Source organism: Lagopus muta, chromosome 4 (assembly GCF_023343835.1).
Source record: "Lagopus muta isolate bLagMut1 chromosome 4, bLagMut1 primary, whole genome shotgun sequence".
Classification (NCBI taxonomy): domain Eukaryota; kingdom Metazoa; phylum Chordata; class Aves; order Galliformes; family Phasianidae; genus Lagopus; species Lagopus muta.
The window spans coordinates 50,110,976-50,125,929 of NC_064436.1; the positions used below are offsets into that span (position 1 = coordinate 50,110,976).

At 43.4% G+C, this 14,954-nt stretch overlaps 1 protein-coding gene across 7 annotated transcripts in view; it reads right to left on the reverse strand.

Moving 5' to 3' along the window:
- TBC1D1 (TBC1 domain family member 1) overlaps positions 1 to 9,447 on the reverse strand; it is a 95,913-nt gene extending 86,466 nt beyond the window's left edge. For 3 of the 7 annotated variants that reach the window (XM_048941008.1, XM_048941010.1, XM_048941004.1), the window contains exons 1-2: positions 8,748 to 8,955; positions 1,215 to 1,733 (exon numbers count right to left, since the gene is read on the reverse strand). In XM_048941008.1, coding sequence (XP_048796965.1) covers positions 1,215 to 1,634 — 420 coding nt within the window. In that variant the 5' untranslated portion in view covers positions 1,635 to 1,733; positions 8,748 to 8,955. Of the gene's footprint in view, positions 1 to 1,214; positions 1,734 to 8,205; positions 8,306 to 8,747; positions 8,956 to 9,263 lie in introns of those variants that run through there. The other 4 variants (XM_048941006.1, XM_048941011.1, XM_048941007.1 and 1 more) reach the window with 4 other exon arrangements.
- Positions 9,448 to 14,954: the final 5,507 nt, after the last annotated feature.

Below are 14,954 nucleotides of genomic sequence, written 5' to 3' on the forward strand. Positions count from 1 at the left end.
TATGATTTATGACATACTTTCCTTCTAATTCACTGGAACTGTTTGTTTTTTTCCAGAGGGATTTAACTAAAGCTCTTTCCATATGTTTTGACCTCTAAGCTTGAGACATGTACTTGGAACTGTGCAACGTTTTGCTCTTTGACAGGTTGGCACTACATGCAGTATAGTTCACATAACTCCTCCGAGGTTTGTCAGCAGGACATCTCTGATGCAAGCATGTAGCAGGATGCTGTTTTTCAACATAAGCACTGGTTTATCCTTAAGAGGTAAAGGACACGTCACTAATTTGCATGCAGTAGATCAACCTATCACAATAGCCTTGTGTTACTAATTCAGAGAGTTACTATCTCACATTACTCTCAAACAGCAACAGCAGCAATCATCTGTTTTTAATGCTGCAACCTTTTCAGCAAGGGATCGATCAACTTGCATGCAGACTGAGGCAAGTTTCACCCACAGCATGAGACTCACATACAACTCCCACCTTGCAGTGTGCAGCAGCAAGCCCATGTTTCAGACCTGCAGCACTGTGCAGTGACCTCTCTTCTGTTTTCTGACACTACATGGATGATAGGGCTGGGGAAGAGGCTTCTACAATGTCCTGCAGTTTAAGGTATGCTATGCATTGGGCTGTGGCCCATTCCTTACATCTTCAGGAAAGGAAATGCATCTTCCCTAGCCACATAGGTCTCATTTTATGAAAAGAGAAATTTGAGAGGTCTGACCATAAGATGAGATAAAGTTCACAATGGCTGAAGGGTGAAACTCTAGCCCCAATGACATCAGCAGAAAAAGTCTCACTGACACAGAGGCCAAGATTTCAGCACATATCCCAAAGTAGAGTGTCTTCTAAGCCAACAAAATTCAGGTTCTGATCCTGTAAATTTACACACCTTTCACTTCACATACGAAGCAGTTCTAATTCAGCAGAACCATTAACATCAAATAAAGTGAAGCATATCTGTGAGTTTTAGAGAGATAAAGTCTTTAAGTATAAACGCAACCTAAAGGTCTTACAGTATGGTGGGAAGTTCCAAACAGTACAAAAGCAAATCTATTCTACAAGTGTCAATTCCTCTTCCACATCTACATTTTTTCTATAAAGCCCTTGATAATACAACAAGAACCAATTCTTAAATGTGATTCTGAATGTAACTTCATTTGGCATGTTTGGTGTTGCTGTTTTGTTGTTTTTTTTTATTTTTTTTACTTACTTTTGTTTGATCATCAGCTTTGAATACATAGCAGATACTTTGCTGATTTTCTGCTCCATCTTTTATCAGGCAAGCAATGTAGCTTGGATCATGGCTGTTGTGAATCAGTTTGTGGACATGCTGTGGCTTGTATTCAAACAGATCAGAACAAATCAAAGGATCCCACTGCTGGATTTTCCCCATGTCTGGTTCACATCGCAAACTCGATGGTGAAACATAAAGCCGGATTTGGCTGATGCCAAGTTCTTCTTTGGAAGACTTCGTACTACTGAGAGCCCGGATCTCTGCCACAATCCAAGGCAGCATGGACGTAGTGGTTAGGGAATGCACAGGCAGGGAACCGACAAGCTGAAGGGTGAAGCTTGCTGAGAAATCATTAGGAGCTTGATATTTCTTAGCTTTGAATGTTATTGGCTCCATTTTACAATCCTTTAGGTAACCACGATTAATTCACCAGGATGTCGGTTCCACGGAATGGCAATATTTGGATGATTCCTTTAAGTTAGGAGCAGCAGAAATCTGAAAGGAAAAGAGAAGCAACCCTATTAAAAACTAAACCATTAGTAACAGAAATATTTAATAGATTAACACCAGAAGAGACACACCAATCATTCACCATGACCTACATGGCACACTTCCCGTACCCTGGACTTTACAGTTTCAGGTCTAACAAACACAGTGGTACTTAATATATGGCTTGGAAAAACATCAGTCCTGATTTAAAAGTTGTTCTTGTAACTCCTGCTAAATTATCTAACAAGTAACTAAACTCAAGAATGCACCTTCTCTCTAGCCTGTTTCTGCTTCATGGGCAGGCTGACATGGATCACATCAGCCTATTTCAATCCTATTATCACAGAAAGAACTCAGATTACATTATAACCTTCACAGCATTTGAAGTCAACGTTTGCTGAGACACTTTCACATTCAAAAGTATTAAAATAAAAGGTTATTTTTCTTATTCACAGGTGTATGAGTTTGAATTTGACTCCTTACATGGAGTTCACTTGAGTACAGTTTGCCAATGGTCATGAACTGGGACAAAACAGACCTTTTTCTTTAATTAACACCACAAAAATCATCTGGAAAGCCTAACAGCACTCAACTGACCCATTACAGATAAACCCAGCACCGACAAGCAACAATCCTTACAAGATCCCACTGAAACAACAACAACAAAAAACAAACACGCCACACAACCAGAAGATGATTCACAATTTATGACTGCATTTTAAGGGCTTGTTGGCTGGCCAGAAATACTTAATGTCTGCCACATTGCTTTTGTATCATTTTCGTTTCTTAAAATATCACGCAGAAGCAAGTTACACATAACCCTGTTATAACCCAGTTACACTCAGCAAATATGAATATTACACGCTGATCATTTCAGCAGCAAAATTCAGTGATAGCATTTATCTACCAATGCAGTTCTACAAAATACAGTCCATGAAAACACATAGCTTGGCATCTGTTGTATCACAGTGTTGTAACTCTTCATTAATTGAATCTGGTTTCAGCTGTTGTGTTATTCTGTGTGAGACTGATGAGAAGCCGACAGGCCTATAATTGCCTACATCTAAATACCATGACACGAGCTTACCCTCAGCCCAAGAAAGACCTATTAAAAACAACACGAGCAGTTGCATGAACTCCTGACAAAATACCTCATCATTATATTTGAACAAGTATTAATAAATGGCATCTGTTTACCGTGGCAATATTTTTGGTCTCCATTCATCTACAAAGATGATCAAAAATAGCAACATTTTTCTCATTAGTTTTCATTCAACTTGGCTCTTTATTTGTCCTTGCAAAAATGTTTTATTTTCAACAGTGTGAAACACTCACAAAAACTCATTTTGAAAACAAAACAAGTTTTAGGATTTAAAAATAAATAAATTGAAGAGAATTTCAAGATAAGAATTCATTTTCATCTAAGTGTATACTTTATAATGTAACTAACTTGCAAATATCCAAATGTGATAAAATGGTTCTGCAGTAACTGGCAATCTGTAAAACCAAGAGACCTGCAGCAAACCCCCACGTGTTTGGGTAGTTTTACTTCGGAACTTTTGCATCTTCTGGCAGATGAACTGTGTGACAGCACCAGCAGTCACAAGGATGCCAAATTCAGCAGGAAGACCCAACCGTGCCAGTACTTAAAGACAGTGTTTGTAGCAAACGTCATTAGTAGCATTCTAAACACGTTGACTAGTTCTTTAAAGAAAGGTTTCTTAAAGGCCTCGGGGAGGGTGGGTGCATGCGTGGTTATTGTTTGACAAGCAAGCAAACAACCACCTTCCATAAGATGACTATAAATGCATTGCACAGGACAGCTGCTTCAATAATCATTTTTACACCTTATCTGTGTAATTACTAAGTACAGTTATTGCTATAGTTTTGCATGCCAGGAATCAAAAAAACTTCACTTCCTCTTTGACACTCTATTACAAGTGCATTCTCCTTAACTGTAACAAGGAAATACAGTTCAGCAGCTTGGAAGGAAGACTGGCTTCGTTCATGACTATATCATGTGTAATCCAGAACACACGAAAATTGAGTTGACAGATTTTTAGCATTCTCATTATTTAGTGACATACATAATAATCTGAGGTTAGCAAAGCCAAAGAATGCTCCATTCTCACTTGAAAACAGGAGCAGCAAACTGCTGAACAAATGATGACCCATCAACCACATCCTATTTGCAACTATATTTCTCAATGCAATTAATTGAGAAAAAAAAAAAAAGCTATGCACTTAAAAATACAAAGTCATTTGTAGTCAACTTCATTTGAGTCAACTTTTCAAGGAAGAACAGTTTCTTTGGAGTACTACCATGCTTTTTTATCCAGACCTATGAGGCACTGCAGCTTCAAATAGGAGTAAAGATCACAACATAATACATCATTTTGAGTGCCAACCATAAGGACTGAACATGTTTTCTTTTTCTTTTTAAAAAAGTCAATATTCTGTCATACTTAAGTAAACACTGTATTGTTGGAAAGTATTTAAGATAAATGCAAAGCTTCCCAGTGTTCATCTCTTCTTAAAGAAAATAAACATCTTGCAAAGTTGACAACATAAATACTTCAGTCTCTGCATTTGTTATTTTTAAAGAAAAATAATTCATACTAAAATCAAAACAATTAGCTGGATGTTAGAAGGCTGTATTTTCTAACACTGAGAAGCTAGAAGTGCAGCTTCTCAGAGGTCAAATTCAGGATCAACAGTTCTCTATACCTAACCCAAAGCCTTCTATATATTAATGTTCTGCATATGCCACCTGCCTTGTCCCAGTCATTTCCTCCTACTCACATCTGGATCTTAAGTTACATGCCAGTCCCACCAAGAAAATCATACCAATTGCACATTAGCTTCTGTACCATCCTTTCCATTTACAGCAAGGACTAGGTAGTAACTTGAGTATTTGTGTACATTCTTAACTTAGACCTATAGTTTTGTTCACCTTAGCAGGCCTATTGCTAGCCAAAAAACAAAGCACACATTATGAGTGAAGAGTGCATTGGGCCAGTCTCTGCTACTCATCACTGCGGCAACGAAGCTGGTGAGGGGTCTGGAACACAGGCCGTATGAGGAGAGGCTGAAGGAGCTGGGAATGTTCAGCCTGGAGAAGAGGAGGCTCAGGGGAGACCTTATTGCTCTCTATAACTTCCTGAAGGGAGGTTGTAGTGAGCTGGGGGTCGGCCTCTTCTCTCGTGTCATTAGTGATAGGACCAGGGGCAATGGTTTCAAGCTATGGCAGGGGAGATTCAGGCTGGACATGAGGAAGTATTACTTTTCAGAAAGGGTGGTCAGGCACTGGAATGGACTGCCCAGGGAGGTGGTGGAATCACCGACCCTAGGGGTGTTCAAGGAAAGACTGGATGTTGTGTTGAGGGACATGGTTTAGTAGGAGCTATTGGGAATAGGTGAACGGTTGGACTGGGTGATCTTTTAGGTCTTTTCCAACCTTAGTGATTCTATGAATTTCATCCTCCTCTGGCTGCTATCACCCAGCTCATCCCTTCCAAAACTTGGCTCTGCAGGTGCCTTCACCACCTGTACCAGTAAAGACGACCCACATAGATCACATTTTCCTCTCCAGCATTTGAGTGATTAACTCACAAACAGCTTCTTCAAAGCTTATTTCACCAGCCACTTTCCTGCAGCTGGAAGAGCTCTGCAAGGCTCTGCATCCCTGCAGCTCTCCTCCCAGCGCTTGCTGGAATGGTTCCTCTTGCTTCTCTCTATCACCATCTCTTGAAGCTCAGCACCTCTTCTGCCCTTTGCACTTATTGCTGAGAAGCACATGGCATCAGCTTGATTCGTACTCCCCAGCCAACTCTCAGAAGTCTTAATATTCCAAACTGCACTTTAATGTTGTCAGTACTGAACCTGCTTTGGTACAGCTGTAGGTGCTCCATCAGCATGAAATCTGATCAGGCAAAGTGTAGCACAAAATATTGAGTATTGGATGGCCTCCACATTTGTTGGAAGTGTTTATCATTCAGACCCTTTAACTGTAATATCTCTGAACAAGAGACATTGATATTGCAGTACATTAATAGAAACAAAAGCAGTAGAATAATGAAATATTTTAGATATTGCATGTTGGACCTGGTAGCTCGTGGTAGCAATGGTAATGGGAGGATGGTTGGACCAGATGATCTTTCCAACCTTGTGATTCTGATTCTATGATCTAGAATTGCCTGCCTCAGCAGTAATTTTAGACTGTCACAAGTCAGGTATCACTGAATTCTTCTCTAACAAACCCTGCAAAGCCGTGCTAGTGAATCAAACCACACCACACAAACTAGAAGCCACTAGACTTATCCACTAACAGAAAAGATACACATGGGGACATAGATGCGCTCTGTGTCCTCAGCTTTTCCCTTGATGCTATCAACCCAACAGCTTCTCACAAGCAAGAAGCAAGCTCAGACAGCATGTGACACAGTGCTGATAGGCCTGTACTAGAAAATCTGACACAGTGCTTAAAAAAAAAAAAAAAAAAAACAAACACAACACAGTATATACAGGCAGCTTTGAGATGTAGTCAGGCTACTACAGAAAACAAGGCAAAAAAGGCACAGAGACAGTCGTAAATCAAGAAGACACACACAAATCAAGAAAAGCAGTAACTGCTACAGTGGTGAGGAGTTATCCTTCATCCCTTGTTTCTTCTGGACTAGAATAAATTTAATACAAAGACACAGCCAGAAGTTTTAGACTCTCAGTCAGTGCACACATAACTGCTGATCAAAGCCATCCTTTGCTTTCCACCACCTTCCTCTCTCTCCCCCCTAGGGGCAACTGGAGTACCAGGACCCACAGCAGCACCAATGAGTCACAAGGCACACTGGGCAAGGCAGCAGGCAGTACATCTGCACACCAGTGATTAAATGAGGAGTGTGGTCTGTGAGCTGCTGAGCTGCAAGACCCAACTTCCCCAACTTCAGGGTTCATCCAAGAGACACTTGTGCAGTTACTACACACCAGGTTGCTGACAGCATTGCTTCTTTCCATGAGTCTATTTCCTTTTTCCCTTTGAAAAAGCCAAGAAGCACTTCCAACTACAGAACAAGGTCTTGTGAAGAATAGCTGGTCTGAAAGAACATGGATTAGTTCAGCTCTTCCCTGCACAGCATTAGAACTGAACATGACCGATAAATGCAGCCAAAGGCACTGGTACTGCCTGCACTTCACCACTGATTATTTTAGCAGAAATATCATCCTAGTTGGGGATTATGAGGAGCCCTGGCCTGCAGCCAGAACACTGGAAAGCAAGCCAGAGCAAAATACCACTCTTCTCCCTCCGTCTGATCCCTGACCGAGATTTACATTGGCTTCCCTCACACTGACAGATTTCCCTATCCTCCTAGCAGGAAAGGCAGGAAAATACAAACGAAAATATACTGTTACATCTTGATATGGTCACTGCTAAGAAGAGATTCTTCTCTGGTTTCATCAACGTGCACAAAAAGAAAACGTTCTCCAGTGTCACAGTGCAGCATCCCTTAAATTGCATGGTGGGGCAGCTAGCTGCAGGCCTCATCATCTTCCAGCTCCAGACAATACTCCTGAGCAGCCTTACTTCACCGGAGGAAACAAGCCAGATAGCAAACCACAAGTTGCTCTCCATTTTCAAACAGCTCTCATTTAAACCACACTGGCACTTGGAATCATAAAATACTCTTCTTTCACAAGGTTATTTTACCTGATAGCCCCTTCCTTTCTGCTGCTTCCTTCTGGAATTACGTGCAGTGGGCAACAACATGTACAAACCCAGAAGTCAATCTGCCTCAGAATTTACTGGCAATTTCCATTCTTTTTTCACATAAACGTGCATTAATTTCTGACTTCTTTAGAAGTCCTTTCAATTCCTTTAGCAGCTTTGGTTCAGGCCATGAGTAACGTTTTACCATATATACTGGGAAAATCAATTGGCTTTGTGGTAAACATTGCATCCGAGATACCTGCCTATACAGCCAGCAGTTATTTTACTTCCCAAATGGGTTATAAATATCTAAGTAGATAAATAATAAAGAAAGAGGCAAGCAAAATAATAAATACTTCTGATGATAAGCATACAAGCTTGTAATTAAGTATCAAACGCAGACAAGAGTTTTCTGTTCCTTCCCTTCACATGTGTTGCTAATAACAACACATAGAAATAACATTCTGATGACTGAGATCAGAACTGGGATACTCCTGAGCCAGCCTTGCACTGACCCAAATGAGGCACCAGGTGCTCCTACCCTTACAATGCAACGAAGGAACCTGCTAACGGAGCTTGCTAGCTCCCACACATCCTCAGTGCCATTCCACTTTGTCCGATTGCACACCCACGCCAAAAACACCCGCATCCAACTTGTCAGCTAACCAAACTGCAAAGTGAGAAAAGTGCCAACTCGTCTCATTCTTTCTGTCCCGCATTCCTTCCAACCCGGCACTTCTCTCACCTGCACGCATCTCTATTTTCACGTGTTACCTCTGACTTTCAGGAAGGTGAAGGCCCGACCCGTCCAGCGGCTGAAAGGCGCACGCCTAAGCGCGGACCTCGGGCTCAGCCCCGCCCGGCCCCGCAGTGCCGCCGACCCCGCGCAGCGCAGCGCAGCACACGCGTTCTCCTCACTCCGCGCTATAAATAACCGCTTCTCAGTCCCCTCCTGAGCACGCTTTTCACGAGTTCGTTCCCTCGTTAATGTAAAACGCGAATTTAAAGGGCCGGAGAAGCAGCGTGGGGATGTGGGGGGGTCGTCGAAGCGAAACTCCCGTTCTCTCGCGGAAAGAAAGTCTAGCTGTGCGGCGCGGGACGGCAACGCGATTCAGCCCGCAGCGCGGCACGCTCCCCGGGCGGGATGCACGGCCGCCTCAGCTCCTCCACTTCCTCAGAGCTGAGAGCCGCTCTTCCTCCTCCCGCCCTCACTAGCAGCGGCCCGGCTCAGCCCAACGCCGCTCATCCACCGCCCCGCGTCCCGTCTAGTCCCGCAGCGGGCCCCGCCGTCCCTCGCCGCCCCTCACCGCCCTTACCGGCGCCGCGCTCGCTGCGAGAAGTCCCCGCCGGGCAGCTCGGCCCGCCCGCTCCCGCCGAAGGGGGGGAGAGGGAGGAGGCGAGGGGTCGGGAGCCGCTAACGGGCTCGGGGCGGCGGGCAGAGCGTCCGCCCGTACCTGCGGCGGGCCAGGCCGTGCCTCGCGCCCCGCGGCTGCCGCTCGCCGCCTCCTTCCGCAGTGGGATCGGCGGTAAAAATAGCAACAGGCGGCGGGGGCGGAGAGCGACGGGAGCGCGGCCCGGCCCCCACCGTGACAGGAGGGCACCCGCGGCGCCACAGCGGGCAGCTCCGCGGGAGCATTGCTTCTGTGGCGCTTCTCCGCCCGCGTGCCACAGCGCAGAAAACGCGAATCCGTTCCGGCGCCGTGACAAGCGCGGGTGGGTGCGGAGCTCACAGAAGTTAACTCGGAGTTATTTTTAAAGGATATTTCCTCAGCAAGCCCAGCCCGGCCCCGCGCCCGCAGCTCGGCGGGCCTGGGCAGCCTCCACCGCCTCACCTCGTCCGTTCCCGCCGTGCCCCGCCGCGAGGCCGGCCCGTCGCACCTTTGGGGAGGCCGGCACCGGCCACTGCCCCTCCTGCCGCCCGCAGCGGCTCAGCAGCGAGTGGAGCCGGAGACTTGATGACGGCGCTCTTCCAGATGGTCAGGGCCTCCCCTCCAGTCCCGCAAACTGGTCTTGCGCTCAATTAATTTCAAGGCTTCTTGGCAGCGAGACTACTGATTACTTACATCTAAGTAAGTAGAATCAAACGTTCTCAAGTAAATTTGCTGAGCTGCTGGACGCACGGTGCTCTGTGAGGAAAATAATTAAGTGTGCTGTCAAAGTGAAGCACGGTGTTTTCCCAGATTGTGGAAAACAAGTGGTAGTTTGGTACGTGTAGCACATCCCGTACTTGCAGGGCGCATGGTGGTTGCATCTACACGACTTGTGCTAGCTCTGTGTACTTTTATAGCATTGATGACCTGTGAGTGAAAGTATGAAAGCAGCAGTGTGCTCTGAGTGCTGTTTCCAGTCTGCCCTTGGTTCATAGCTTACTGCTTCTGCAGAAATGAGGACAGGCCTTATGTTTGCAGTGGCACCCTGGGTGCCACTTGGGGAAAGGAAAGCCCTCTCTGCAAAACTTGGCCATCCTACATATATTTAAGAGAATCACAGAATCATAGGGGCTGGAAGGGACCGCAGGGGGGTCAAGTCCCATTCCCTGCTAAAACAGGTTCCCTTTAAACCATCACAGCTAAGGAGAGTGCTCTCACTCCAGCTACCAGCTGCCAACCTCAGGTCTGAAACAAGTCTGCCCTTTTACTTTTTTTAAGTTGACAGCCTGAGGATCTTTGCTTTCAGTTACGGAAGGCTGCAAACTGCCACCCTCAATCTCACAGCTCCAGCACTTTGGCCAAGGCTCATCCATTCTGAATTATCAGTGATTTCAGGAAGACTTTTTTAAAAGCTTTTGCCTTTCAGAAAGAGACAATGAAAGAGATACAGATCCTACAAGGTTCCTTCTGGTGCTTGTTCTTGCTTCTTGCTAGCAAGAACACCACAAATACAAATCCTCTCTTCTTCCTTGATAGCGGGGAAGAAATTAGACTGAGATTGAAATAAGACCATGGGTTCCTCTTTTATTTTTCCTATTCTCTCCAGCTCACATATTTTAATTCTTTGCTTTGCAGAGTTTTTGTCAGATTGTCATACACTGTTTTATAGGCAAAGTAAAATGCCTCAGATAAGAACTACACTTACCTTGGTTTAATAGTTCCATGTGCTCCACTTTTGGAAAACACCCTCTTTCTCATTCAAGTTGACCTAAAATTCACTATTATAGTAAATAGACAAAACGCACTTGAAGTGTTTACATTTGACAAATTCAGGAACAGTGATCCATTTTACTCCAAGCCAATCTGCTATAATGCTTGTTGCTAAGGTGTAGTAAAAATAAAAAATACAGTCTGAGGTCTAAGAAAAAGCAAATTCAGGGTATGAAAAAAGCCTATGGGTAGTAAAAACCCCATGAGCTGCCTAAAATGATACAGAAAAGTAGTAAATAAAGTTCTGCATAAAGTCAGCTGTCTCAGGCTGTAGGGCCCACCTCACAAAAGTCATGATCCAACAGCCACACTTTCCTCAAGTATTTACATGCTATGTTTGAGGAAGAACAAACATAACTGTCTTACACACCTGTGCCGCATTTATCCAAGGTGCAGGAAGATCTCTTGCTTTTCTGCTTGCCATGAGAGTGTTTGACCTACCTCCCATGATACTTTCCTAATAACGAGCATCAAGGATATGCTGGACAGCATTCCTTCTCTCCGTTTCCTGTTGAAATGGCTACTTATACAGGAAAGAAATTTTGTTTGTGAAAACAAGACAAAAACAAAGAGGTGGTTATGTGTTCCAGTTCATAAGAAGTAAACATGTAATGTGCAGGAACACACATAATGTACAGAAGCAGAATGTTTGCATTCAGGTGAGAGCCCTGAACACCAGCCTTCCTAATTCTGTTCAGTTCTTTGAAAGAGTACATCTCTCAGTCTTTATCCTGCATCCTTTTCTTTACAGTAGCCTAGTTATTAAAACATACCACCATCACATGCTTCTTCAGACTGGCAAGAAAAATTAACCAGGGCTTCCCACCTACTGCAAACATGATCTATGGAATACCATTTTCATCATTATCTCTTTGTGCAGCTGCACTTCAGATAATAACAATCTGAACAGACAACAAAACCCAGCATGAGGCCTGTACAAGGCAGGCTGTGAGACAGCAAAGTGTTCCTTGTGGTCTACTCAAGGGATGAGCAAGTCAGTTGACCTGAGTTGAGGTAGGACTGTAGACCAGGACGAAGACAGTGAAATTTAGGCTAAACTCATTGGCCACAGACAGGAGCTGAACTTGGGGCTGCTGTGGCTGCTCCCTTTGAAGCACAGCTGTATGCAAACAGGAAGTTGTAAAGTTCCACCCAGACGCTTTCAAAGCTGAACTTCCTCCATAGCTGGGCAACAGCTGAGAAGTGAAAATCATTGTTTGAAATGTGGGTACCCATACTGTGCTTAAATTGCATTAGAAGCAGCATCTCTGCTTTTCTCCCTTGGTAGTCACAAGAATTAATTTCTAGTGCTGTTCTACAAAGCAGTCTAAGTCTTTATTTGTGTTTGGGTACTGCAAATCTGTTTAGTACCTCATTAAGGGCAAGATACTGAATGTTCTGTAGTCCTCTGACTTAAATGAGCTCTGGGTAAGTACCACATTCTTATCCAGTGGCACTGTATCTCCAGATGGTATTCATACATGGTCCCAGAAGTTTCACAAACTAAATTTGAGTGATACTGTTACAATAGCTGTTTGCCTGTTTCCTACTCCGTAAGAAGGTATGACAGCAAGTAGTTGGTGATCTTCAAAGACAAGAGACTTTCAGTTATCAGTAATCATGAGTAAAAAGTCTGAAAGAGTTGAGCTCCTGTTACAGACCCTGCCTGCTGCCTCTGTATTTTCATGCTTTTGTATTTCATGATTACCCTCTCCCTCCCCCCTCCCTTCTTTCCCAAAAATACACCTGAAAATGACTTACCAGGGGTTGTGAGAGTATTTGAAGCTTCTCCTTTTGTGCAGAAGCTGCTGTTGCTATGCCATCTTTTAAGTTACATTTTATTTAGGTGAGAGTTAGGTCAGGACTGGATATTTTAATAGGCTCACCCCATTATGCACAGTGTTCTGATGGTGCATGACCTGATTTCAGTCACCCACCAATCACTGTACAAAACAGAAATGTTGGCTGCTGCTTGGAAATTGAACAGAAATACTACCCCCAGTGAATTTGTGTGCTTACATTATACAAAGAAACAGTAGAAAAGAAAATGACTCTACTTAGTTTAACGAAGATTACCTTTGATTAATATTGTACCTGTGGGCAAAGAACAGTGTTGTTGGTGTTTATTACTTATGATTATTTTTATATTTTACCCAAATGTGGCATCCAGGTGCCTTCAGCCATGAGATCTTGAAAGTCACCAATCTTGTAAAAACTTAATGTATGCATCTTAGGAACGAATGGTGCTGCCCATCTCTTGTCTCTGCTCACAATGACTGCTACGTTAGGACATAAGGTTTGCTTATTGTCGGTATGTCAAAAGAAAAACCACAGCCATTACAACTTTGAAAAGCAACTGCAAGCAGGAAGCTTCATTTATAGAAATTCTCTAAGTGAATTAGTTACAGATTTAAACATATACTAGTATAATATGAAAAAATTGCTTATATGTTAAATATTTTAATAGAGAATTTGAGCAGAAGTCTCAAATAAATTCTTCTGCAATTCAAGTACAATACTTGCATGCTTTACAATATGCCATGGAGTAAGTTCACAGACTGTAAGGAAGATGAAATCAATATATTTCCTGCTGGCCAAACTGTCTACTGAAATAAAAATAAATTCAAGGATAGTGTTAAGTTGTGACTACTAAACAAACTAATAACTTTAAGATGAAATTCATCAGTCCAACAGCATTGTTATGCTTTTACTCTTATGGCAGAGTTTGTAAGTATTGTACTCCTTAGTTTCAAGGCATTTCCTTCCCAGCCTCACAAGCACAATTTCCTCCTGGATCAAATGTTTACAACTGCTGTTGACTTTTGTTGGAATTACAAGTGTTAGCTTGTTATAAAGATCACAGTCATTCTGCATATTTTCTGTAAGTTAGGGATGCATCTCTCTGGAAGTAGCCAGGAATCCCCTGCCACTTGGGCTCAGTCCAGGCTCCAAGCTTTATTTATTCTTGTCCTGGCAATTGCCATTTCTGGATAAAACATCAGTGCCTCTACTCTGATGTTCTCTGATGTACAGATTCCCAGCAGGACAGAAGTAATTAATGCCTGCAGCTAGAATCTGGCCACGTAGATCACCCACAAGTAACAGCACCAGCCCAGGAGAAGCCCAGAATGTCACAGGAAGCTGATCAACACAGCTGGATTTCCATAGCATCCCTCAGCCTCAGCTCACAGCCATCATGCTGTGTCTGGGTTCCCCAACCAAGTCACTCTTAGAGGCATTGACCAACATCACCTAACCAGGCAGTGGGCAGTTTAAAGTAGGAGCTTGTGCACAGCCATTTGTTTTCAGTGAAGCTCAGGATGAAGTACCATGCAAGAAACTGTGTTTTGCAAGGCAGCCTGTGGTTAAGTCACATGCCACATGTTAAATCCTACTGAGAGCAAAATTCAAGTGTCATCCCAACGTTTGTCCTTCCACTTCCCTAGCACTGGGTTTCAAAGTACAAGCCCTTTCCTTAGTAATCTTCTTATTGCTCTTGTTTAAAGTTAATTTTCTGTACCACACAGATGGACCCCAGCATGAATGGTGCAGATGCTGGCTTTGACTCTTCAGACAAGAAAAACTGAAGCACCAGCCAAACAACGCAGGGCTTACTCCTTTCCTTTTATCCTCCAATTATAACTCTAAAGATTGTAAGGCAAAAGCAGGCATCAAATATTCTTTCTTTACATTCTTAGCCAACAAGGTAACCCAGTATTTGCTAGAATTCTGATGAATAATTTGCTAGAATCCTGATGAATATTTTGCTAAATTTAATCTATGCTTGACCTAGCAACTAAGCACTGTCATGGTATACCAGAAGCAGTTACGGTGAGGAGGTTTCTTTTCCCAAGATGTACCTGTGCTATTGGAGCTACATACTGATATCCAGTGCAGAAGGAAAAAAAAGTATAGCAAAGCCAATTGGTAACCACTATCTAACCCTCTCAGGCTCTGTAAGTACAGATGACAGCACAAAATGAAATGGAAATTTCCGCTCTAAATTCAACACGCAGAGTTATGCAGCAAAATCTTGTAGCATGCAGGATCCAGCACTGGGGGATGCACTGACCTAATCATGCTTAGATCAGTCAGGTGGCAGAAAGGTGTACGTAGATGCACTCTGTCCCAACATGTTCACAGTACTGAAAGGCATGTTTCACACTTGTAAGGAATAAGAGTTTGGCATGCTGAGCATCTCTAATGGAGTTTGCTATGTAGTCCAATCCCATAGCAAACAGACACTCTCCAGAAAATGTACTGTAGCTTCCTTGTTTATTTGGGCTGAAGACCCCACCAAAAGACCACTGTTTCTAAAACACTTGCCCTAAGTTCACCTAAGTTGCACCACAGGCTTTCAGTTGTTATTAACAGCAGCACTTG